Source organism: Mobula hypostoma, unplaced genomic scaffold (assembly GCF_963921235.1).
Source record: "Mobula hypostoma unplaced genomic scaffold, sMobHyp1.1 scaffold_104, whole genome shotgun sequence".
NCBI classification, from domain to species: Eukaryota; Metazoa; Chordata; class Chondrichthyes; order Myliobatiformes; family Myliobatidae; genus Mobula; species Mobula hypostoma.
The window spans coordinates 1-27,308 of record NW_026948216.1 but is presented as its reverse complement, the minus strand read 5'-3'; the positions used below and the strand labels follow the sequence as shown (position 1 = coordinate 27,308).

The window sequence follows — 27,308 nt, the reverse complement described above, 5'->3', positions numbered from 1 at the left end:
CTCTCTCTCACACACACACACAACACACACACACACCTCTCTCACACACACACACCTCTCTCTCACACACACACACTCTCTCTCACACACACACACCTCTCTCACACACACACACACCTCTCTCACACACACACACACCTCTCTCTCACACACACACACCTCTCTCACACACACACACCTCTCTCTCACACACACACACCTCTCTCTCACACACACACCTCTCTCTCACACACACACACCTCTCTCTCACACACACACACCTCTCTCTCACACACACACCTCTCTCTCACACACACACACCTCTCTCACACACACACACACCTCTCTCTCACACACACACCTCTCTCTCACACACACCTCTCTCTCACACACACACCTCTCTCACACACACACACACCTCTCTCTCACACACACCTCTCTCTCACACACACACACCTCTCTCACACACAGACACCTCTCTCTCACACAGACACCTCTCTCTCACACACACACCTCTCTCTCACACACACACACCTCTCTCTCACACACACACCTCTCTCACAGACACACCTCTCTCTCACACACACACACCTCTCTCACACACACACACCTCTCTCTCACACACACACCTCTCACTCACACACACACCTCTCTCACACACACACATCTCTCTCACACACACACCTCTCTCACACACACACACACCCCTCTCTCACACACACACACCTCTCTCACACACACACACACCTCTCTCTCACACACACACCTCTCTCTCACACACACACCTCTCTCTCACACACACACCTCTCTCTCACACGCACACACCTCTCTCACACACACACACACACACCTCTCTCACACACACACCTCTCTCACACGCACACACCTCTCTCACACACACACACACACACCTCTCTCACACACACACCTCTCTCACACATACACACACCTCTCTCTCACACACACCTCTCTCTCTCACACACACCTCTCTCACACACACACACACCTCTCTCACACACACACACCTCTCTCACACACACACACACCTCTCTCTCACACACACACCTCTCTCACACACACACACCTCTCTCTCACACACACACACCTCTCTCTCACACACACACCTCTCTCTCACACACACACACCTCTCTCACACACACACCTCTCTCACACACACACCTCTCTCTCACACACACACACCTCTCTCACACACACACACCTCTCTCACACACACACCTCTCACACACACACACCTCTCTCACACACACACCTCTCTCTCACACACACACACCTCTCTCTCACACACACACACCTCTCTCACACACACACCTCTCTCTCACACACACACCTCTCTCTCTCACACACACACACCTCTCTCTCACACACACACACCTCTCTCTCACACACACACACCTCTCTCACACACACACACCTCTCTCTCACACACACACCTCTCTCACACACACACACCTCTCTCTCACACACACACCTCTCTCACACACACACACACCTCTCTCACACACACACCTCTCTCTCTCACTCACACACACACACCTCTCTCACACACACACCTCTCTCACACACACACACCTCTCTCTCACAGACACACACCTCTCTCACACACACACCTCTCTCACACACACACACACCTCTCTCTCACACACACACACACCTCTCACACACACACACCTCTCTCACACACACACACACCTCTCTCACACACACACACCTCTCTCACACACACACACACACCTCTCTCTCACACACACACACCTCTCTCACACACACACACAGCTCTCTCACACACACACACCTCTCTCTCACACACACACCTCTCTCACACACACACCTCTCTCACACACACACACACCTCTCTCTCACACACACACACCTCTCTCTCACACACACACACCTCTCTCTCTCACACACACACACCTCTCTCACACACACACCTCTCTCACACACACACACCTCTCTCTCACACACACACCTCTCTCACACACACACACCTCTCTCACACACACACCTCTCTCTCACACACACACCTCTCTCACACACACACACACCTCTCTCACACACACACACCTCTCTCACACACACACACACCTCTCTCTCACACACACACACCTCTCTCTCACAGACACACACCTCTCACACACACACACACCTCTCTCACACACACACACCTCTCTCTCACACACACACACCTCTCTCACACACACACCTCTCTCACAAACACACACCTCTCTCTCACACACACACACCTCTCTCTCACACACCTCTCTCACACACACACACACACACTCTCTCACACACACACACACACCTCTCTCTCACACACACACCTCTCTCTCACACACACACACCTCTCTCTCACACACACACCTCTCTCTCACACACACACACACACCTCTCTCACACACACACACACACCTCTCTCTCACACACACACACACCTCTCTCTCACACACACACACCTCTCTCTCACACACACACACCTCTCTCTCACACACACACCTCTCTCACACACACACACCTCTCTCTCACACACACACAGCTCTCTCACACACACACCTCTGTCTCACACACACACACCTCTCTCTCACACACACACACCTCTCTCACACACACACCTCTCTCACACACACCCCTCTCTCTCTCACACACACACACCTCTCTCTCACACACACACACACCTCTCTCACACACACACACCTCTCTCACACACACACCCCTCTCTCTCTCACACACACCTCTCTCACACACACACACACCTCTCTCTCACACACACACCTCTCTCTCTCACACACACACACCTCTCTCTCACACACACACACACCTCTCTCACACACACACACCTCTCTCTCACACACACACCTCTCTCTCTCACACACAGACCTCTCTCTCACACACACACCTCTCTCACACACACACACCTCTCTCACACACACACACACCTCTCTCACACACACACCTCTCTCTCACACACACACACACCTCTCTCTCACACACACACCTCTCTCACACACACACCTCTCTCTCACACACACACACCTCTCTCTCTCACACACACACTTCTCTCTCCTCTCTACCCCACCCTCTCCTGTTGATTTGCGGGTGGGCGAAGATGTTTCCCTGTGAACCCTAATCGTCTGGGCCTGGGGAATCCAGGAGCATTGCCGGCTGTGGCGAGACCATAGAGCAAAAAGTTAAGAGAGTGACAGGACTCCATCGCCCCTCCCTCCCCGACACCCCTCCCCGTCTCCGTCACCCCCTCCCTCCCCTACACCCCTCCCCGTCTCCGTCACCCCCTCCCTCCCCTACACCCCCAGCCGGTCTTGCTCTTCGCTTTAACAGCAACATGTTGGCTGTGAACTATATCTCACTTTTAAGGAGCACTGTTCAACATTAGAGCAATTCATATCTATTAGTGCAGTGCTGTTTCTGGATACAGGTGACTAAGTGTTGTGGTTTGTCCCTCTAAAACCGAGCTGCAAAATTGCAGCTGCTTCAGTAAATGTCGGCAGCTGAGGGAACTTGTAATAAATCAATAGTGTGGCGATGTGTTGAAATTTAGTGCAATGTTACACAAACAAGTTTGACAACACTGTCAAACTCTCTCACACACACACACCTCTCACACACACACACCTCTCTCTCACACACACACCTCTCTCACACACACACCTCTCTCTCACACACACACCTCTCTCACACACACACCTCTCTCACACACACACCTGTCTCACACACACACACACCTCTCTCTCACACACACACACCTCTCTCACACACACACACACCTCTCTCTCTCACACACACCTCTCTCTCACACACACACACCTCTCTCTCACACACACCTCTCTCTCACACACACACACTCTCACACACACACACCTCTCTCACACACACACACACACACCTCTCTCTCACACACACACACCTCTCTCACACACACACCTCTCTCACACACACACACACCTCTCTCACACACACACACCTCTCTCACACACACACACCTCTCTCACACACACACACACCTCTCTCACACACACACACCTCTCTCACACACACACACCTCTCTCTCTCACACACACCTCTCTCACACACACACACACCTCTCTCTCACACACACACACCTCTCTCTCTCACACACACACCTCTCTCACACACACACCTCTCTCACACACACACACCTCTCTCTCACACACACACCTCTCACTCACACACACCTCTCTCACACACACACACCTCTCTCACACACACACACACCTCTCTCTCACACACACACACCTCTCTCTCTCACACACACCTCTCTCACACACACACACCTCTCTCACACACACACACCTCTCTCTCACACACACACCTCTCTCTCTCACACACACCTCTCTCTCACACACACACACCTCTCTCTCACACACACACCTCTCACACACACACACACCTCTCTCTCACACACACACCTCTCTCTCACACACACACCTCTCTCTCACACACACACCTCTCTCACACACACACACACCTCTCTCACACACACACACACCTCTCTCTCTCACACACCTCTCTCACACACACACACACCTCTCTCTCACACACACACCTCTCTCTCACACACACACACCTCTCTCTCACACACACCTCTCTCTCACACACACACACACACCTCTCTCACACACACACACCTCTCTCTCACACACACACACACCTCTCTCTCACACACACACCTCTCTCACACACACACACCTCTCTCACACACACACACACCTCTCTCTCACACACACACACCTCTCTCACACACACACACACCTCTCTCACACACACACACCTCTCTCTCACACACACACACACACCTCTCTCACACACACACACCTCTCTCTCACACACACACCTCTCTCACACACACACACACCTCTCTCTCACACACACACCTCTCTCTCACACACACACCTCTCTCACACACACACACACCTCTCTCACACACACACCTCTCTCACACACACACACACCTCTCTCACACACACACACACCTCTCTCACACACACACACACCTCTCTCTCTCACACACACACCTCTCTCACACACACACACCTCTCTCACACACACACCTCTCTCACACACACACACCTCTCTCACACACACACCTCTCTCTCTCACACACACACCTCTCTCACACACACACACCTCTCTCTCACACACACACACCTCTCTCTCACACACACCTCTCTCTCACACACACACCTCTCTCTCACACACACACCTCTCTCACACACACACACCTCTCTCTCTCACACACACACCTCTCTCTCTCACACACACACCTCTCTCACACACACACCTCTCTCTCTCACACACACACACCTCTCACACACACACCTCTCTCACACACACACACCTCTCTCACACACACACACACCTCTCTCTCACACACACACCTCTCTCTCACACACACACACCTCTCTCTCACACACACACCTCTCTCACACACACACCTCTCTCTCACACACACACACCTCTCTCACACACACACACCTCTCTCACACACACACACACCTCTCTCTCACACACACCTCTCTCTCACACACACACACCTCTCTCACACACACACACACCTCTCTCACACACACACACCTCTCTCTCTCACACACACACACACCTCTCTCACACACACACACCTCTCTCTCTCACACACACACACAACACACACACACACCTCTCTCACACACACACACCTCTCTCTCACACACACACCTCTCTCTCACACACACACACCTCTCTCTCACACACACACACCTCTCTCACACACACACACCTCTCTCACACACACACACACCTCTCTCTCACACACACACACCTCTCTCACACACACACACACCTCTCTCTCACACACACACCTCTCTCTCACACACACACACCTCTCTCTCACACACACACACCTCTCTCTCACACACACACCTCTCTCTCACACACACACACCTCTCTCACACACACACACACCTCTCTCTCACACACACACCTCTCTCTCACACACACCTCTCTCACACACACACACCTCTCTCACACACACACACACCTCTCTCTCACACACACCTCTCTCTCACACACACACACCTCTCTCACACACAGACACCTCTCTCTCACACAGACACCTCTCTCTCACACACACACCTCTCTCTCTCACACACACACCTCTCTCTCACACACACACCTCTCTCACAGACACACCTCTCTCTCACACACACACACCTCTCTCACACACACACACCTCTCTCTCACACACACACCTCTCACTCACACACACACCTCTCTCACACACACACACCTCTCTCTCACACACACACCTCTCTCACACACACACACACCCCTCTCTCACACACACACACCTCTCTCACACACACACACACCTCTCTCTCACACACACACCTCTCTCTCACACACACACCTCTCTCACACACACACACACCTCTCTCACACACACACACCTCTCTCACACACACACACACACACCTCTCTCACACACACACCTCTCTCACACGCACACACCTCTCTCACACACACACACACACCCCTCTCTCACACACACACCTCTCTCACACATACACACCCCTCTCTCTCACACACACCTCTCTCTCTCACACACACCTCTCTCACACACACACACACCTCTCTCACACACACACACCTCTCTCACACACACACACACCTCTCTCTCACACACACACCTCTCTCACACACACACACCTCTCTCTCACACACACACACCTCTCTCTCACACACACACCTCTCTCTCACACACACACACCTCTCTCACACACACACCTCTCTCACACACACACCTCTCTCTCACACACACACACCTCTCTCACACACACACACCTCTCTCACACACACACCTCTCACACACACACACCTCTCTCACACACACACCTCTCTCTCACACACACACACCTCTCTCTCACACACACACACCTCTCTCACACACACACCTCTCTCTCACACACACACCTCTCTCTCTCAGACACACACACCTCTCTCTCACACACACACACCTCTCTCTCACACACACACACCTCTCTCACACACACACACCTCTCTCTCACACACACACCACTCTCACACACACACACCCCTCTCTCACACACACACCTCTCTCACACACACACACACCTCTCTCACACACACACCTCTCTCTCTCACACACACACACCTCTCTCTCACACACACCTCTCTCACACACACACACCTCTCTCTCACAGACACACACCTCTCTCACACACACACCTCTCTCACACACACACCTCTCTCACACACTCACACCTCTCTCTCACACACACACACACACCTCTCACACACACACACCTCTCTCACACACACACACACCTCTCTCACACACACACACCTCTCTCACACACACACACACCTCTCTCTCACACACACACACCTCTCTCTCACAGACACACACCTCTCTCACACACACACACCTCTCTCTCACACACACACCTCTCTCACACACACACCTCTCTCACACACACACACACCTCTCTCTCACACACACACACCTCTCTTTCACACACACACACCTCTCTCTCACACACACACACCTCTCTCTCACACACACACCTCTCTCACAAACACACACCTCTCTCTCACACACACACCTCTCTCACACACACACACCTCTCTCACACACACACCTCTCTCTCACACACACACCTCTCTGACACACACACACACCTCTCTCACACACACACACCTCTCTCACACACACACACACCTCTCTCTCACACACACACACCTCTCTCTCACAGACACACACCTCTCACACACACACACACCTCTCTCACACACACACACCTCTCTCTCACACACACACACCTCTCTCACACACACACCTCTCTCACAAACACACACCTCTCTCTCACACACACACACCTCTCTCTCACACACCTCTCTCTCACACACACACACACACACCTCTCTCACACACACACCTCTCTCTCACACACACACCTCTCTCTCACACACACACACCTCTCTCTCACACACACACACACCTCTCTCTCACACACACCTCTCTCACACACACACACACCTCTCTCACACACACACACCTCTCTCTCACACACACACCTCTCTCACACACACACACCTCTCTCTCACACACACACACCTCTCTCACACACACACCTCTCTCTCACACACACACACCTCTCTCTCACACACACCTCTCTCACACACACACCTCTCTCACACACACCCCTCTCTCTCTCACACACACACACCTCTCTCTCACACACACACACACCTCTCTCACACACACACCCCTCTCTCTCTCACACACACCTCTCACACACACACACACCTCTCTCTCACACACACACCTCTCTCACACAAACACACCTCTCTCTCACACACACACCTCTCTCACACAAACACACCTCTCTCTCACACACACACCTCTCTCTCTCACACACACACCTCTCTCTCACACACACACCTCTCTCACACACACACACCTCTCTCACACACACACACACCTCTCTCACACACACACCTCTCTCTCACACACACACACACCTCTCTCTCACACACACACCTCTCTCACACACACACACCTCTCTCTCACACACACACACCTCTCTCTCTCACACACACACTTCTCTCTCCTCTCTACCCCACCCTCTCCTGTTGATTTGCGGGTGGGCGAAGATGTTTCCCTGTGAACCCTAATCGTCTGGGCCTGGGGAATCCAGGAGCATTGCCGGCTGTGGCGAGACCATAGAGCAAAAAGTTAAGAGAGTGACAGGACTCCATCGCCCCTCCCTCCCCGACACCCCTCCCCGTCTCCGTCACCCCCTCCCTCCCCTACACCCCTCCCCGTCTCCGTCACCCCCTCCCTCCCCTACACCCCCAGCCGGTCTTGCTCTTCGCTTTAACAGCAACATGTTGGCTGTGAACTATATCTCACTTTTAAGGAGCACTGTTCAACATTAGAGCAATTCATATCTATTAGTGCAGTGCTGTTTCTGGATACAGGTGACTAAGTGTTGTGGTTTGTCCCTCTAAAACCGAGCTGCAAAATTGCAGCTGCTTCAGTAAATGTCGGCAGCTGAGGGAACTTGTAATAAATCAATAGTGTGGCGATGTGTTGAAATTTAGTGCAATGTTACACAAACAAGTTTGACAACACTGCCCCTTGAGACTTACGGTTGAAGATCTTGATCCAGATGAGACTTCAGCTAACAGTGCTAAGTGACCCACAACAGTATTGTGATGTTATTAAAGAATAGTACAACAGTTTGTAGCTGATCAAATTTTTCAGTCCTGTTTTCGAGCAGTTTGCTGATATGTTCTTAAAAGTCTGTGTTAAATTCTGTTGCTTAGAAATATTAGAGTCATTGAATCAAAGTGCAGCACAGAGACAGACCTTTTGGCCCATCTAGTTCATGCCGAACCATTTAACCTGCCTACTCTCCTCGACCTGCACCTCCATAGCTCTTCATACCCATCCCATCCATGTATCTATCCAAATTGTGCTGGCAGTTCGTTCCATACTCTCACAACCCTCTGAGTGAGAGAGTTTCTCCTCTTGTTCCCCTTAGCCTTTTCACCTTTCACCCTTAACCCATGGCCTCTATTTGTAGTCCCACCCATCTTCAGTGGAAAAAAATCTGCCTGCATTTACCCTATTTATACCCCTCATAATTCTGTATACGTCTATCAAATCTCTCCTCAATCTTCTACTTTCCAAGGAATAAAGTTGCAAGCTAGTCAATCTTTCCTTATAACTCAGATCCTCCAGTCCCAGCCACATGCTTGTAAATGTTCTCTCTGCTTGTTTAGCCTGAACTTTCCTGTTGGTAGGTGACAAAACTGCACACAATACTCCAAATTAGGCCTCACCAATGTCATATACAACTCCAACATAACATCCCAACTTCTGTGCTCAATACTTTGATCTATGAAGACCCCTACACCCCCAGCACCAGGAAGATCCCGTTGCTGTAGGGGGCGCTGCATCTCAGCACCTTGCAGATGAAGGCAGACGTGACGATGGAGACGGTGAGTTCCAGTAGGGTGAAGACCAGGAGTGTAATGAACGTGTAGTAACTCATTACCTGTGTGCGGGACAGAGTGGTGCGAATCAGGCAGTGGTGCGGACCGCAAACCTCCCCTCTGCCTGAGGTGCGTGTCCCACCCTCGTACGCCGAGGTCCCCCCATCCCTCGACACTCCCCACCGTTCACGGTGCGTGTCCTACCCTCGTACGCCGAGGTCCCCCCGTCCCTCGACACTCCCCACCGTTCACGGTGTGTGTCCCACCCTCGTCCCGTCCCTCGACACTCCCCTCCGTTCATGGTGTGTGTCCCACCCTCGTACGCCAGAGTCCCCTGTCCCTCGACACTCCCCTCCGTTCATGGTGCGTGTCCCACCCTCGTACGCCAGAGTTCCCTATCCCTCGACACTCCCCTCCGTTCACGGTTGCGTGTCCCACCCTCGTACCCCGAGTCCCCCGTCCCTCGACATTCCCCTCCGTTCACGGTGTGTGTCCGACCCTCGTACCCCGAGTCCCCTGTCCCTCGACACTCCCCTCCATTCACGGTGCGTGTCCCACCCTCGTACGCCGAGGTCCCCCCATCCCTCGACACTCCCCACCGTTCACGGTGCGTGTCCCACCCTCGTACCCCGAGGTCCCCCCGTCCCTCGACACTCCCCACAGTTCACGGTGTGTGTCCTACCCTCGTACGCCCAGGTCCCCCCGTCCCTCCCCACCATTCACGGTGCGTGTCCCACCCTCGTACACTGAGGTCCCCCTGTCCCTCGACACTCCCCACCGTTCACGGTGCGTGTCCCACCCTCGTACACTGAGGTCCCCCTGTCCCTCGACGCTCCCCTCCGTTCACGGTGCATGTCCTACTCTCGTACGCCGAGGTCCCCCCTGTACGTGAGGGGGACGGGGACTGACCTCAATCGAATCGTCGCTGGGACAGGGGATCTCGTCCCCGCGGCAGGCCGGGAACCCCACGATGTCGACGGTGTGAATCACGGCGCCAGCCGCCCCCAGCAGAGCGCTGAGCGCGTTCACAGTCACCGAGGTTCGTAACTACGAGGGACGGCGGGGGGGGGAGGGAAGATGGGGTGGGGTGCGGGAGAGACGGGGAGAGAGAGACACAGAGAGATGTTATTCCGATCCTGTTCATGCCATCAGGTTGGAGGTATATAAATAACAGATGGGGTACGAGGGGGGAGGTGGGCCATTAGCGGAAGTCAATGTTTGACTTCTGTAACTTCCGCTAATGCCCCACCTCCCCCTCGTACCCCATCCGTTACTTATTTATACACACACATTATTTCTCTCTCTCTCCTTTCTCTCCCTCTGTCCCTCTGACTATACCCCTTGCCCATCCTCTGAATTTTCCCCTCTTCCCCCTTGTCCTTCTCCCCGGGCCTCCTGTCCCATGATCTTCTCATATCCCTTTTGCCAATCACCTGTCCAGCTCTTGGCTCCATCCCTCCCCCTCCTGTCTTCTCCCATCATTTTGGATCTCCCCCTCCCACTTTCAAATCTCTTACTAACTCTTCCTTCAGTGAGTCCTGACGAAGGGTCTCGGCCTGAAACGTCGACTGTACCTCTTCCTAGAGATGCTGCCTGGCCTGCCTTTATATTTTTATCCCTTTTGCTGCTCGGTATTTAATTAGATTTTGGTAAGGTCGTGATTTTTGTAGATATAACCATATAACAATTACAGCACAGAAACAGGCCATCTCGGCCCTTCTAGTCCGTGCCGAACTCTTACCCCTCACCTAGTCCCACCCACCCGCACTCACCCCATAACCCTCCATTCCCTTCCTGTCCATATAGCTGTCCAATTTAACTTGAACCTGCCCCAACCACTTCTCGTTCCACACAGCCACCACTCTCTGAGTAAAGAAGTTCCCCCTCGTGTTACTCCTAAACTTTTGCCCTTTAACTCTCAACTCATGTCCTCTTGTTTGAATCTCCCCCACTCTCAATGGAAAAAGCCTTCCCACGTCAACTCTATCTATCCCCCTCATCATTTTAAACACCTCTATCAAGTCCCCCCCTCAACCTTCTACGCTCCAAAGAATAAAGACCCAACTTGTTCAACCTTTCTCTGTAACCTAGGAGATGAAACCCAGGCAACATTTTAGTAAATCTCCTCTGTACTGTCTCAATTTTATTAACATCTTTCCTATAATTCGGTGACCAGTATTGTACACAATACTCCAAATTTGGCCTTACCAATGCCTTGTACAATTTCAACATTACATCCCAACTCCGATACTCAATGCTCTGATTAATAAAGGCCAGCATACCAAAAGCTTTCTTCACCACCCTATCCACATGAGATTCCACCTTCAGGGAACTATGCACCATTATTCCTAGATCCCTCTGTTCTACTGCATTCTTCAATGCCCTACCATTTACCATGTATGTCCTATTTTGATTAGTCCTACCAAAATGTAGCACCTCACATTCATCAGCATTAAACACCATCTGCCATCTTTCAGCCCCCTCTTCTAACCGGCCGAAATCTCTCTGCAAACTTTGAAAACCTACTTCATTATCCGCATGAAAAACAGATGTGTTTTTTTTAAAAATAAAATAAAAAGAATATTGAAAAAAAGAGCCTCAAATGTATTTGCCTCCACCACCATCCCAGGCCAAGCATTCCAGGCACCCATAACTCTCTGAGCAAAAAACTTACTCCTCACACCTACCCCCTCTCCCCTTCAATGCCTGCCCCTCTGGGATTAGGCATTTCAAACCTGGGTAACAGGTACTCCCCTGTCGACTATATCTGTTTCTCTCATGATCTTCTAAACCTCTCTCAGATCTCCCCTCACTCCAGAGTAAACAACCCAAATTTATCCAGCCTCTGGCGAGAGCGCACAGGCCCTCCAAACCGGGCAGCATCCCGGGGAACCTCTTCTGCCCCCGCCCCCTCTCTCCGAAGCCTCGAGGTCCTTCCTACAGTAGGGAAACCAGAACTGTACACAGTACTCCAGATGTGGCCTCATCATGATTGTAGTTAAGGACACATACAGTGTGTTGGCCTTCATGAACCGTGGGATTGACTTCAAGAGCCGAGAGGTAATGTTGCAGCTATATCGGACCCTGGCCAGACCCCACTTGGAGTACTCTGCTCAGTTCTGGTCGCCTCACTACAGGAAGGATGTGGAAACCATAGAGAGGGTGCAGAGGAGTTTGCTAGGATTGCCTGGATCAGGGAGCATGCCTTATGAGAATCGGTTGAGTGAACTTGGCCTTTTCTCCTTGCAGTGACGGAGGATGAGAGGTGACCTGATAAGAGGTGTATAAGATGATGAGAGGCATTGATCGTGTGGATAGTCGGGAGGGGGGAGGGATGAAAGCAAAGAGCTGGGAAGCTGATTGGTGAAGGAGAGAGACGAGGCTGGAGAAGGGGGGATCTGATTGGTGAAAGAGAAACAAGACTGGAGAAGGAGATATCTGATTGGTGAAAGAAAGACAGGGCTGGAGGAGGAGGAATCTGATTGGTGAAAGAGAAACAAGACTGGAGAAGGAGATATCTGATTGGTGAAAGAAAGACAGGGCTGGAGAAGGAGATAGCTGATTGGTGAAAGAAAGACAGGGCTGGAGGAGGAGGAATCTGATTGGTGAAAGAGAAACAAGACTGGAGAAGGAGATATCTGATTGGTGAAAGAAAGACAGGGCTGGAGAAGGAGATAGCTGATTGGTGAAAGAAAGACAGGGCTGGAGAAGGAGGAATCTGATTGGTGAAAGAGAAACAAGACTGGAGAAGGAGATATCTGATTGGTGAAAGAAAGACAGGGCTGGAGAAGGAGATATCTGATTGGTGAAAGAAAGACAGGGCTGGAGAAGGAGGAATCTGATTGGTGAAAGAGAAACAAGACTGGAGAAGGAGATATCTGATTGGTGAAAGAAAGACAGGGCTGGAGAAGGAGATATCTGATTGGTGAAAGAAAGACAGGGCTGGAGAAGGAGGAATCTGATTGGTGAAAGAGAAACAAGACTGGAGAAGGAGATATCTGATTGGTGAAAGAAAGACAGGGCTGGAGAAGGAGATATCTGATTGGTGAAAGAAAGACAGGGCTGGAGAAGGAGGAATCTGATTGGTGAAAGAGAAACAAGACTGGAGAAGGGGATATCTGATTGGTGAAAGAAAGACAGGGCTGGAGAACCGGGGGTCTGATTGGTGAAAGAGGAACAAGGCTGGAGAACAGGGGATCTGATTGGAGAAGGGGTGTTCTGATTGGTGAACGAGGTACAGGGCTGGAGAATGGGGGGATCTGATTGGTGATTGTAGTTAAGGAGGCATACATCAACCGTGGGATTGAGTTCAGGAACTGAGAGGTAATTCTACGCAGGTTGGCTCTGTGGTTAAGAAGGCATACGGTGCATTGGCCTTCATGAACCGTGGGATTGAGTTCAAGAGCTGAGAGGTAATGTTGCAGCTATATCGGACCCTGGTCAGACCCCACTTGGAGTACTGTGCTCACTTCTGGTCGCCTCACTACAGGAAGGACGTGGAAACCATAGAGAGGGTGCAGAGGAGATTTACAAGGATGTTGCCTGGATTGGGGAGCATGCCTTATGAGAATAGGTTGAGTGAACTCGGCCTTTTCTCCTTGGAGCGACAGAGGATGAGAGGTGACCTGATAGAGGTGTATAAGATGATGAGAGGCATTGATCGTGTGGGTAGTCAGAGGCTTTATCCCCAGGGCTGAAATGGCTAGCACGAGAGGGCACAGGTTTAAGGTGCTGGGGAGTAGGTACAGAGGAGATGTCAGGGGTAAGTTTTTCACGCAGGGAGTGGTGAGTGCGTGGAATGGGCTGCCAGCGGTGGAGGTGGATACGATAGGGTCTTTTAAGAGCCTCTTAGATAGGTACATGGAGCTTAGAAAAATAGAGGGCTGTGCGGTAGGGAAATTCTAGGCAGCTTCTAGAGTAGGTTACATGGTCGACACAAAGGTTGGTGGTGTTGTAGATAGTGTAGAGGATTGTCGAAGATTGCAGAGAGACATTGATCGGATGCAGAAGTGGGCTGAGAAGTGGCAGATGGAGTTCAACCCGGAGAAGTGTGAGGTGGTACACTTTGGAAGGACGAACTCCAAGGCAGAGTACAAAGTAAATGGCAGGATACTTGGTAGTGTGGAGGAGCAGAGGGATCTGGGGGTACATGTCCACAGATCCCTGAAAGTTGCCTCACAGGTGGATAGGGTAGTTAAGAAAGCTTATGGGGTGTTAGCTTTCATAAGTCGAGGGATAGAGTTTAAGTATCGCGATGTAATGATGTAGCTCTATAAAACTCTGGTTAGGCCACACTTGGAGTACTGTGTCCAGTTCTGGTCGCCTCACTATAGGAAGGATGTGGAAGCATTGGAAAGGGTACAGAGGAGATTTACCAGGATGCTGCCTGGTATAGAGAGTATGCATTATGATCAGAGATTAAGGGAGCTAGGACTTTACTCTTTGGAGAGAAGGAGGATGAGAGGAGACATGATAGAGGTGTACAAGATAATAAGAGGAATAGATAGAGTGGATAGCCAGCGCCTCTTCCCCAGGGCACCACTGCTCAGTACAAGAGGACATGGCTTTAAGGTAAGGGGTGGGAAGTTCAAGGGGGATATTAGAGGAAGGTTTTTCACTCAGAGAGTGGTCGGTGCGTGGAATACACTGCCTGAGTCAGATACATTAGTGAAGTATGGTGAAAGAGAGACAGGGCTGGAGAAGGGGAGATCTGATTGTTGAAAGAGAGACAGGGCTGGAGAAGGGGAGATCTGATTGGTGAAAGAGAGACAGGGCTGGAGAAGGGGAGATCTGATTGGTGAAAGAGAGACAGGGCTGGAGAAGGGGAGATCTGATTGGTGAAAGAGAGACAGGGCTGGAGAAGGGGAGATCTGATTGGTGAAAGAGAGACAGGGCTGGAGAAGGGGAGATCTGATTGGTGAAAGAGAGACAGGGCTGGAGAAGGGGAGATCTGATTGGTGAAAGAGAGACAGGGCTGGAGAAGGGGAGATCTGATTGGTGAAAGAGAGACAGGGCTGGAGAAGGGGAGATCTGATTGGTGAAAGAGAGACAGGGCTGGAGAAGGGGAGATCTGATTGGTGAAAGAGAGACAGGGCTGGAGAAGGGGAGATCTGATTGGTGAAAGAGAGACAGGGCTGGAGAAGGGGAGATCTGATTGGTGAAAGAGAGACAAGGCTGGAGAAGGGGAGATCTGATTGGTGAAAGAGAGACAGGGCTGGAGAAGGGGAGATCTGATTGGTGAAAGAGAGACAGGGCTGGAGAAGGGGAGATCTGATTGGTGAAAGAGAGACAGGGCTGGAGAAGGGGAGATCTGATTGGTGAAAGAGAGACAGGGCTGGAGAAGGGGAGATCTGATTGGTGAAAGAGAGACAAGGCTGGAGAAGGGGAGATCTGATTGGTGAAAGAGAGACAAGGCTGGAGAAGGGGAGATCTGATTGGTGAAAGAGAGACAGGGCTGGAGAAGGGGAGATCTGATTGGTGAAAGAGAGACAGGGCTGGAGAAGGGGAGATCTGATTGGTGAAAGAGAGACAGGGCTGGAGAAGGGGAGATCTGATTGGTGAAAGAGAGACAGGGCTGGAGAAGGGGAGATCTGATTGGTGAAAGAGAGACAGGGCTGGAGAAGGGGAGATCTGATTGGTGAAAGAGAGACAGGGCTGGAGAAGGGGAGATCTGATTGGTGAAAGAGAGACAGGGCTGGAGAAGGGGAGATCTGATTGGTGAAAGAGAGACAGGGCTGGAGAAGGGGAGATCTGATTGTGAAAGAGAGACAGGGCTGGAGAAGGGGAGATCTGATTGGTGAAAGAGAGACAGGGCTGGAGAAGGGGAGATCTGATTGGTGAAAGAGAGACAGGGCTGGAGAAGGGGAGATCTGATTGGTGAAAGAGAGACAGGGCTGGAGAAGGGGAGATCTGATTGGTGAAAGAGAGACAGGGCTGGAGAAGGGGAGATCTGATTGGTGAAAGAGAGACAGGGCTGGAGAAGGGGAGATCTGATTGGTGAAAGAGAGACAGGGCTGGAGAAGGGGAGATCTGATTGGTGAAAGAGAGACAGGGCTGGAGAAGGGGAGATCTGATTGGTGAAAGAGAGACAGGGCTGGAGAAGGGGAGATCTGATTGGTGAAAGAGAGACAGGGCTGGAGAAGGGGAGATCTGATTGGTGAAAGAGAGACAGGGCTGGAGAAGGGGAGATCTGATTGGTGAAAGAGAGACAGGGCTGGAGAAGGGGAGATCTGATTGGTGAAAGAGAGACAAGGCTGGAGAAGGGGAGATCTGATTGGTGAAAGAGAGACAGGGCTGGAGAAGGGGAGATCTGATTGGTGAAAGAGAGACAGGGCTGGAGAAGGGGAGATCTGATTGGTGAAAGAGAGACAGGGCTGGAGAAGGGGAGATCTGATTGGTGAAAGGGAGACAGGGCTGGAGAAGGGGAGATCTGATTGGTGAAAGAGAGACAAGGCTGGAGAAGGGGAGATCTGATTGGTGAAAGAGAGACAAGGCTGGAGAAGGGGAGATCTGATTGGTGAAAGAGAGACAGGGCTGGAGAAGGGGAGATCTGATTGGTGAAAGAGAGACAGGGCTGGAGAAGGGGAGATCTGATTGGTGAAAGAGAGACAGGGCTGGAGAAGGGGAGATCTGATTGGTGAAAGAGAGACAGGGCTGGAGAAGGGGAGATCTGATTGGTGAAAGAGAGACAGGGCTGGAGAAGGGGAGATCTGATTGGTGAAAGAGAGACAGGGCTGGAGAAGGGGAGATCTGATTGGTGAAAGAGAGACAGGGCTGGAGAAGGGGAGATCTGATTGGTGAAAGAGAGACAGGGCTGGAGAAGGGGAGATCTGATTGGTGAAAGAGAGACACGGCTGGAGAAGGGGAGATCTGATTGGTGAAAGAAAGACAGGGCTGGAGAACGGGGGATCTGATTGGTGAAAGAGGAACAAGGCTGGAGAACAGGGGATCTGATTGGAGACGGGGTGTTCTGATTGGTGAAAGAGGTACAGGGATGGAGAACGAGGGATCTGATTGGTGAAAGAGAGACAGGGCTGGAGAGGGGGAGATCTGATTGGTGAAAGAGAGACAGGGCTGGAGAAGGGGAGATCTGATTGGTGAAAGAGAGACAGGGCTGGAGAAGGGGAGATCTGATTGGTGAAAGAGAGACAGGGCTGGAGAAGGGGAGATCTGATTGGTGAACGAGGTAAAGGACGGGAGAAGGGGGGGATCTGATTGGTGAAAGAGAGACAGGGCTGGAGAAGGGGAGATCTGATTGGTGAACGAGGTAAAGGACGGGAGAAGGGGGGTTCTGATTGGTGAAAGAGAGACAGGGCTGGAGAAGGGGAGATCTGATTGGTGAAAGAGAGACAGGGCTGGAGAAGGGGAGATCTGATTGGTGAAAGAGAGACAGGGCTGGAGAAGGGGAGATCTGATTGGTGAAAGAGAGACACGGCTGGAGAAGGGGAGATCTGATTGGTGAAAGAGAGACAGGGCTGGAGAAGGGAAGATCTGATTGGTGAAAGAGAGACAGGGCTGGAGAAGGGGAGATCTGACTGGTAAAAGAGAGACAGGGCTGGAGAAGGGGAGATATGATTGGTGAAAGAGAGACAGGGCTGGAGAAGGGGAGATCTGATTGGTGAAAGAGAGACACGGCTGGAGAAGGGGACATCTGATTGGTGAAAGAGAGACACGGTTGGAGAGGGGGGATCTGATTGGTGAAAGAGAGACAGGGCTGGAGAAGGGGAGATCTGATTGGTGAAAGAGAGACACGGCTGGAGAAGGGGGGATCTGATTGGTGAAAGAGAGACAGGGCTGGAGAAGGGGAGATCTGATTGGTGAAAGAGAGACAGGGCTGGAGAAGGGGGGATCTGATTGGTGAAAGAGAAACAAGACTGGAGAAGGGGATATCTGATTGGTGAAAGAAAGACAGGGCTGGAGAACGGGGGATCTGATTGGTGAAAGAGGAAAAGGCTGGAGAACAGCGGATCTGATTGGAGAACGAGGTAAAGTACGGGAGAAGGGGGGGATCTGATTGGTGAAAGAGAGACAGGGCTGGAGAAGGGGAGATCTGATTGGCGAAAGAGAGACAGGGCTGGAGAAGGGGAGATCTGATTGGTGAAAGAGAGACAAGGCTGGAGAAGGGGAGATCTGATTGGTGAAAGAGAGACAGGGCTGGAGAAGGGGAGATCTGATTGGTGAAAGAGAGACAGGGCTGGAGAAGGGGAGATCTGATTGGTGAAAGAGAGACAAGGCTGGAGAAGGGGAGATCTGATTGGTGAAAGAGAGACAAGGCTGGAGAAGGGGAGATCTGATTGGTGAAAGAGAGACAGGGCTGGAGAAGGGGAGATCTGATTGGTGAAAGAGAGACAGGGCTGGAGAAGGGGAGATCTGATTGGTGAAAGAGAGACAGTGCTGGAGAAGTTGGTGAAACAGAAACAAGACTGGAGAAGGAGATATCTGATTGGTGAAAGAAAGACAGGGCTGGAGAACGGGGGATCTGATTGGTGAAAGAGGAACAAGGCTGGAGAACAGGGGATCTGATTGGAGAAGGGGTGTTCTGATTGGTGAAAGAGGTACAGGGCTGGAGAAGGGGAGATCTGATTGGTGAAAGAGAGACAGGACTGGAGAAGGGGAGATCTGATTGGTGAAAGAGAGACAAGGCTGGAGAAGGGGAGATCTGATTGGTGAAAGAGAGACAGGGCTGGAGAAGGGGGGATCTGATTGGTGAAAGAGAGACAGGGCTGGAGAACGGGGGATCTGATTGGTGAAAGAGGAACAAGGCTGGAGAACAGGGGATCTGATTGGAGAACGAGGTAAAGGACGGGAGAAGGGGGGGATCTGATTGGTGAAAGAGAGACAGGGCTGGAGAAGGGGAGATCTGACTGGTGAAAGAGAGACAGGGCTGTAGAAGGGGAGATCTGATTGGTGAAAGAGAGAGAAGGCTGGAGAAGGGGAGATCTGATTGGTGAAAGAGAGACAAGGCTGGAGAAGGGGAGATCTGATTGGTGAAAGAGAGACAGGGCTGGAGAAGGGGAGATCTGATTGGTGAAAGAGAGACAGGGCTGGAGAAGGGGGGATCTGATTGGTGAAAGAGAGACAGGGCTGGAGAAGTTGGTGAAACAGAAACAAGACTGGAGAAGGAGATATCTGATTGGTGAAAGAAAGACAGGGCTGGAGAACAGGGGATCTGATTGGTGAAAGAGGAACAAGGCTGGAGAACAGGGGATCTGATTGGAGAAGGGGTGTTCTGATTGGTGAAAGAGGTACAGGGCTGGAGAAGGGGAGATCTGATTGGTGAAAGAGAGACAGGGCTGGAGAAGGGGAGATCTGATTGGTGAAAGAGAGACAAGGCTGGAGAAGGGGAGATCTGATTGGTGAAAGAGAGACACGGCTGGAGAAGGGGAGATCCTGATTGGTGAAAGAGAGACAAGGCTGGAGAAGGGGAGATCTGATTGGTGAAAGAGAGACACGGCTGGAGAAGGGGAGATCTGATTGGTAAAAGAGAGACAGGGCTGGAGAAGGGGAGATCTGATTGGTGAAAGAGAGACACGGCTGGAGAAGGGGACATCTGATTGGTGAAAGAGAGACACGGCTGGAGAAGGGGAGATCTGATTGGTGAAAGAGAGACAAGGCTGGAGAAGGGGAGATCTGATTGGTGAAAGAGAGACAGGGCTGGAGAAGGGGAGATCTGATTGGTGAAAGAGAGACAGGGCTGGAGAAGGGGAGATCTGATTGGTGAAAGAGAGACAGGGCTGGAGAAGGGGAGATCTGATTGGTGAAAGAGAGACAGGGCTGGAGAAGGGGAGATCTGATTGGTGAAAGAGAGACAGGGCTGGAGAAGGGGAGATCTGATTGGTGAAAGAGAGACAGGGCTGGAGAAGGGGAGATCTGATTGGTGAAAGAGAGACAGGGCTGGAGAAGGGGAGATCTGATTGGTGAAAGAGAGACAGGGCTGGAGAAGGGGAGATCTGATTGGTGAAAGAGAGACAGGGCTGCAGAAGGGGAGATCTGATTTGTGAAAGGGAGACAGGGCTGGAGAAGGGGAGATCTGATTGGTGAAAGAGAGACAAGGCTGGAGAAGGGGAGATCTGATTGGTGAAAGAGAGACAGGGCTGGAGAAGGGGAGATCTGATTGGTGAAAGAGAGACAGGGCTGGAGAAGGGGAGATCTGATTGGTGAAAGAGAGACAGGGCTGGAGAAGGGGAGATCTGATTGGTGAAAGAGAGACAGGGCTGGAGAAGGGGAGATCTGATTGGTGAAAGAGAGACAAGGCTGGAGAAGGGGAGATCTGATTGGTGAAAGAGAGACAGGGCTGGAGAAGGGGAGATCTGATTGGTGAAAGAGAGACAGGGCTGGAGAAGGGGAGATCTGATTGGTGAAAGAGAGACAGGGCTGGAGAAGGGGAGATCTGATTGGTGAAAGAGAGACAGGGCTGGAGAAGGGGAGATCTGATTGGTGAAAGAGAGACAGGGCTGGAGATGTTGGTGAAAGAGAAACAAGACTGGAGAAGGAGATATCTGATTGGTGAAAGAAAGACAGGGCTGGAGAACGGGGGATCTGATTGGTGAAAGAGGAACAAGGCTGGAGAACAGGGGATCTGATTGGAGACGGGGTGTTCTGATTGGTGAAAGAGGTACAGGGATGGAGAACGAGGGATCTGATTGGTGAAAGAGAGACAGGGCTGGAGAGGGGGAGATCTGATTGGTGAAAGAGAGACAGGGCTGGAGAAGGGGAGATCTGATTGGTGAAAGAGAGACAGGGCTGGAGAAGGGGAGATCTGATTGGTGAAAGAGAGACAGAGCTGGAGAAGGGGAGATCTGATTGGTGAACGAGGTAAAGGACGGGAGAAGGGGGGGATCTGATTGGAGAAGGAGAGTCAGGGCTGGAGAAGGGGAGATGTGATTGGTGAAAGAGAGACAGGGCTGGAGAAGGGGAGATCTCATTGGTGAACGAGGTAAAGGACGGGAGAAGGGGGGGATCTGATTGGTGAAAGAGAGACAGGGCTGGAGAAGGGGAGATCTGATTGGTGAAAGAGAGACAGGGCTGGAGAAGGGGAGATCTGATTGGTGAAAGGGAGACAGGGCTGTAGAAGGGGAGATCTGATTGGTGAAAGAGAGACACGGCTGGAGAAGGGGAGATCTGATTGGTGAAAGAGAGACAGGGCTGGAGAAGGGAAGATCTGATTGGTGAAAGAGAGACAGGGCTGGAGAAGGGGAGATCTGACTGGTAAAAGAGAGACAGGGCTGGAGAAGGGGAGATATGATTGGTGAAAGAGAGACAGGGCTGGAGAAGGGGAGATCTGATTGGTGAAAGAGAGACACGGCTGGAGAAGGGGACATCTGATTGGTGAAAGAGAGACACGGTTGGAGAAGGGGGGATCTGATTGGTGAAAGAGAGACAGGGCTGGAGAAGGGGAGATCTGATTGGTGAAAGAGAGACACGGCTGGAGAAGGGGGGATCTGATTGGTGAAAGAGAGACAGGCTGGAGAAGGGGAGATCTGATTGGTGAAAGAGAGACAGGGCTGGAGAAGGGGAGATCTGATTGGTGAAAGAGAAACAAGACTGGAGAAGGGGAGATCTGATTGGTGAAAGAAAGACAGGGCTGGAGAACGGGGGATCTGATTGGTGAAAGAGGAACAAGGCTGGAGAACAGGGGATCTGATTGGAGAACGAGGTAAAGGACGGGAGAAGGGGGGGATCTGATTGGTGAAAGAGAGACAGGGCTGGAGAAGGGGAGATCTGATTGGTGAAAGAGAGACAGGGCTGGAGAAGGGGAGATCTGATTGGTGAAAGAGAGACAGGGCTGGAGAAGGGGAGATCTGATTGGTGAAAGAGAGACAGGGCTGGAGAAGGGGAGATCTGATTGGTGAAAGAGAGACAGGGCTGGAGAAGGGGAGATCTGATTGGTGAAAGAGAGACAAGGCTGGAGAAGGGGAGATCTGATTGGTGAAAGAGAGACAGGGCTGGAGAAGGGGAGATCTGATTGGTGAAAGAGAGACAGGGCTGGAGAAGGGGAGATCTGATTGGTGAAAGAGAGACAGGGCTGGAGAAGGGGAGATCTGATTGGTGAAAGAGAGACAGGGCTGGAGAAGGGGAGATCTGATTGGTGAAACAGAAACAAGACTGGAGAAGGAGATATCTGATTGGTGAAAGAAAGACAGGGCTGGAGAAGGGGGGATCTGATTGGTGAAAGAGGAACAAGGCTGGAGAACAGGGGATCTGATTGGAGAAGGGGTGTTCTGATTGGTGAAAGAGGTACAGGGCTGGAGAAGGGGAGATCTGATTGGTGAAAGAGAGACAGGGCTGGAGAAGGGGAGATCTGATTGGTGAAAGAGAGACAAGGCTGGAGAAGGGGAGATCTGATTGGTGAAAGAGAGACACGGCTGGAGAAGGGGAGATCTGATTGGTAAAAGAGAGACAGGGCTGGAGAACAGGGGATCTGATTGGTGAAAGAGGAACAAGGCTGGAGAACAGGGGATCTGATTGGTGAACGAGGTAAAGGACGGGAGAAGGGGGGTTCTGATTGGTGAAAGAGAGACAGGGCTGGAGAAGGGGAGATCTGATTGGTGAAAGAGAGACAGGGCTGGAGAAGGGGAGATCTGATTGGTGAAAGAGAGAGAAGGCTGGAGAAGGGGAGATCTGATTGGTGAAAGAGAGACAAGGCTGGAGAAGGGGAGATCTGATTGGTGAAAGAGAGACAGGGCTGGAGAAGGGGAGATCTGATTGGTGAAAGAGAGACAGGGCTGGAGAAGGGGGGATCTGATTGGTGAAAGAGAGACAGGGCTGGAGAAGTTGGTGAAACAGAAACAAGACTGGAGAAGGAGATATCTGATTGGTGAAAGAAAGACAGGGCTGGAGAACAGGGGATCTGATTGGTGAAAGAGGAACAAGGCTGGAGAACAGGGGATCTGATTGGAGAAGGGGTGTTCTGATTGGTGAAAGAGGTACAGGGCTGGAGAAGGGGAGATCTGATTGGTGAAAGAGAGACAGGGCTGGAGAAGGGGAGATCTGATTGGTGAAAGAGAGACAAGGCTGGAGAAGGGGAGATCTGATTGGTGAAAGAGAGACACGGCTGGAGAAGGGGAGATCCTGATTGGTGAAAGAGAGACAAGGCTGGAGAAGGGGAGATCTGATTGGTGAAAGAGAGACACGGCTGGAGAAGGGGAGATCTGATTGGTAAAAGAGAGACAGGGCTGTAGAAGGGGAGATCTGATTGGTGAAAGAGAGACACGGCTGGAGAAGGGGACATCTGATTGGTGAAAGAGAGACACGGCTGGAGAAGGGGAGATCTGATTGGTGAAAGAGAGACAAGGCTGGAGAAGGGGAGATCTGATTGGTGAAAGAGAGACAGGGCTGGAGAAGGGGAGATCTGATTGGTGAAAGAGAGACAGGGCTGGAGAAGGGGAGATCTGATTGGTGAAAGAGAGACAGGGCTGGAGAAGGGGAGATCTGATTGGTGAAAGAGAGACAGGGCTGGAGAAGGGGAGATCTGATTGGTGAAAGAGAGACAGGGCTGGAGAAGGGGAGATCTGATTGGTGAAAGAGAGACAGGGCTGGAGAAGGGGAGATCTGATTGGTGAAAGAGAGACAGGGCTGGAGAAGGGGAGATCTGATTGGTGAAAGAGAGACAAGGCTGGAGAAGGGGAGATCTGATTGGTGAAAGAGAGACAGGGCTGGAGAAGGGGAGATCTGATTGGTGAAAGGGAGACAGGGCTGGAGAAGGGGAGATCTGATTGGTGAAAGAGAGACAAGGCTGGAGAAGGGGAGATCTGATTGGTGAAAGAGAGACAGGGCTGGAGAAGGGGAGATCTGATTGGTGAAAGAGAGACAGGACTGGAGAAGGGAGGATCTGATTGGTGAAAGAGAGACAGGGCTGCAGAAGGGGAGATCTGATTTGTGAAAGGGAGACAGGGCTGGAGAAGGGGAGATCTGATTGGTGAAAGAGAGACAAGGCTGGAGAAGGGGAGATCTGATTGGTGAAAGAAAGACAAGGCCGGAGAAGGGGAGCTCTGATTGGTGAAAGAGAGACAGGGCTGGAGAAGGGGAGATCTGATTGGTGAAAGAGAGACAGGGCTGGAGAAGGGGAGATCTGATTGGTGAAAGAGAGACAGGGCTGGAGAAGGGGAGATCTGATTGGTGAAAGAGAGACAGGGCTGGAGAAGGGGAGATCTGATTGGTGAAAGAGAAACAAGACTGGAGAAGGGGAGATCTGATTGGTGAAAGAAAGACAGGGCTGGAGAACGGGGGATCTGATTGGTGAAAGAGGAACAAGGCTGGAGAACAGGGGATCTGATTGGAGACGGGGTGTTCTGATTGGTGAAAGAGGTACAGGGATGGAGAACGAGGGATCTGATTGGTGAAAGAGAGACAGGGCTGGAGAGGGGGAGATCTGATTGGTGAAAGAGAGACAGGGCTGGAGAAGGGGAGATCTGATTGGTGAAAGAGAGACAGGGCTGGAGAAGGGGAGATCTGATTGGTGAAAGAGAGACAGGGCTGGAGAAGGGGAGATCTGATTGGTGAAAGAGAGACAGGGCTGGAGAAGGGGAGATCTGATTGGTGAACGAGGTAAAGGACGGGAGAAGGGGGGGATCTGATTGGTGAAAGAGAGTCAGGGCTGGAGAAGGGGAGATGTGATTGGTGAAAGAGAGACAGGGCTGGAGAAGGGGAGATCTCATTGGTGAACGAGGTAAAGGACGGGAGAAGGGGGGGATCTGATTGGTGAAAGAGAGACAGGGCTGGAGAAGGGGAGATCTGATTGGTGAAAGAGAGACAGGGCTGGAGAAGGGGAGATCTGATTGGTGAAAGGGAGACAGGGCTGGAGAAGGGGAGATCTGATTGGTGAAAGAGAGACACGGCTGGAGAAGGGGAGATCTGATTGGTGAAAGAGAGACAGGGCTGGAGAAGGGAAGATCTGATTGGTGAAAGAGAGACAGGGCTGGAGAAGGGGAGATCTGATTGGTGAAAGAGAGACAGGGCTGGAGAAGGGGAGATCTGATTGGTGAAAGAGAGACAGGGCTGGAGAAGGGGAGATCTGATTGGTGAAAGAGAGACACGGCTGGAGAAGGGGACATCTGATTGGTGAAAGAGAGACACGGTTGGAGAAGGGGGGATCTGATTGGTGAAAGAGAGACAGGGCTGGAGAAGGGGAGATCTGATTGGTGAAAGAGAGACACGGCTGGAGAAGGGGGGATCTGATTGGTGAAAGAGAGACGGCTGGAGAAGGGGAGATCTGATTGGTGAAAGAGAGACAGGGCTGGAGAAGGGGGGATCTGATTGGTGAAAGAGAGACAGGGCTGGAGAACGGGGGATCTGATTGGTGAAAGAGAAACAAGACTGGAGAAGGGGATATCTGATTGGTGAAAGAAAGACAGGGCTGGAGAACGGGGGATCTGATTGGTGAAAGAGGAACAAGGCTGGAGAACAGGGGATCTGATTGGAGAACGAGGTAAAGGACGGGAGAAGGGGGGGATCTGATTGGTGAAAGAGAGACAGGGCTGGAGAAGGGGAGATCTGATTGGTGAAAGAGAGACAGGGCTGGAGAAGGGGAGATCTGATTGGTGAAAGAGAGACAGGGCTGGAGAAGGGGAGATCTGATTGGTGAAAGAGAGACAAGGCTGGAGAAGGGGAGATCTGATTGGTGAAAGAGAGACAGGGCTGGAGAAGGGGAGATCTGATTGGTGAAAGAGAGACAGGGCTGGAGAAGGGGAGATCTGATTGGTGAAAGAGAGACAGGGCTGGAGAAGGGGAGATCTGATTGGTGAAAGAGAGACAGGGCTGGAGAAGTTGGTGAAACAGAAACAAGACTGGAGAAGGAGATATCTGATTGGTGAAAGAAAGACAGGGCTGGAGAACGGGGGATCTGATTGGTGAAAGAGGAACAAGGCTGGAGAACAGGGGATCTGATTGGAGAAGGGGTGTTCTGATTGGTGAAAGAGGTACAGGGCTGGAGAAGGGGAGATCTGATTGGTGAAAGAGAGACAGGGCTGGAGAAGGGGAGATCTGATTGGTGAAAGAGAGACAAGGCTGGAGAAGGGGAGATCTGATTGGTGAAAGAGAGACAGGGCTGGAGAAGGGGAGATCTGATTGGTGAAAGAGAGACACGGCTGGAGAAGGGGAGATCTGATTGGTGAAAGAGAGACAGGGCTGGAGAAGGGGAGATCTGATTGGTGAAAGAGAGACAGGGCTGGAGAAGGGGAGATCTGATTGGTGAAAGAGAGACAGGGCTGGAGAAGGGGAGATCTGATTGGTGAAAGAGAGACAGGGCTGGAGAAGGGGAGATCTGATTGGTGAAA

General features: G+C 51.6%; 1 protein-coding gene and 2 pseudogenes across 1 annotated transcript; all 3 read right to left on the bottom strand.

Moving 5' to 3' along the window:
- Positions 1 to 9,950: 9,950 nt before the first annotated feature.
- LOC134341906 (uncharacterized) lies at positions 9,951 to 14,327 on the bottom strand (annotated as a pseudogene).
- Positions 14,328 to 15,792: 1,465 nt separating this feature from the next.
- On the bottom strand, positions 15,793 to 19,911 carry LOC134341905 (proline-rich protein 36-like; the record flags this gene model as incomplete). The annotated part of the gene is given in 7 exon segments (XM_063039836.1): positions 15,793 to 15,846; positions 15,848 to 15,952; positions 15,991 to 16,583; positions 16,586 to 17,704; positions 18,145 to 18,603; positions 18,762 to 18,924; positions 19,807 to 19,911. Coding segments are annotated over 7 exon segments (2,598 nt in total), but the record flags the coding sequence as incomplete, so codon positions are not given.
- Positions 19,912 to 20,631: 720 nt separating this feature from the next.
- LOC134341903 (proline-rich protein 36-like) lies at positions 20,632 to 27,126 on the bottom strand (annotated as a pseudogene).
- Between the last annotated feature and the right edge of the window lie 182 nt (positions 27,127 to 27,308).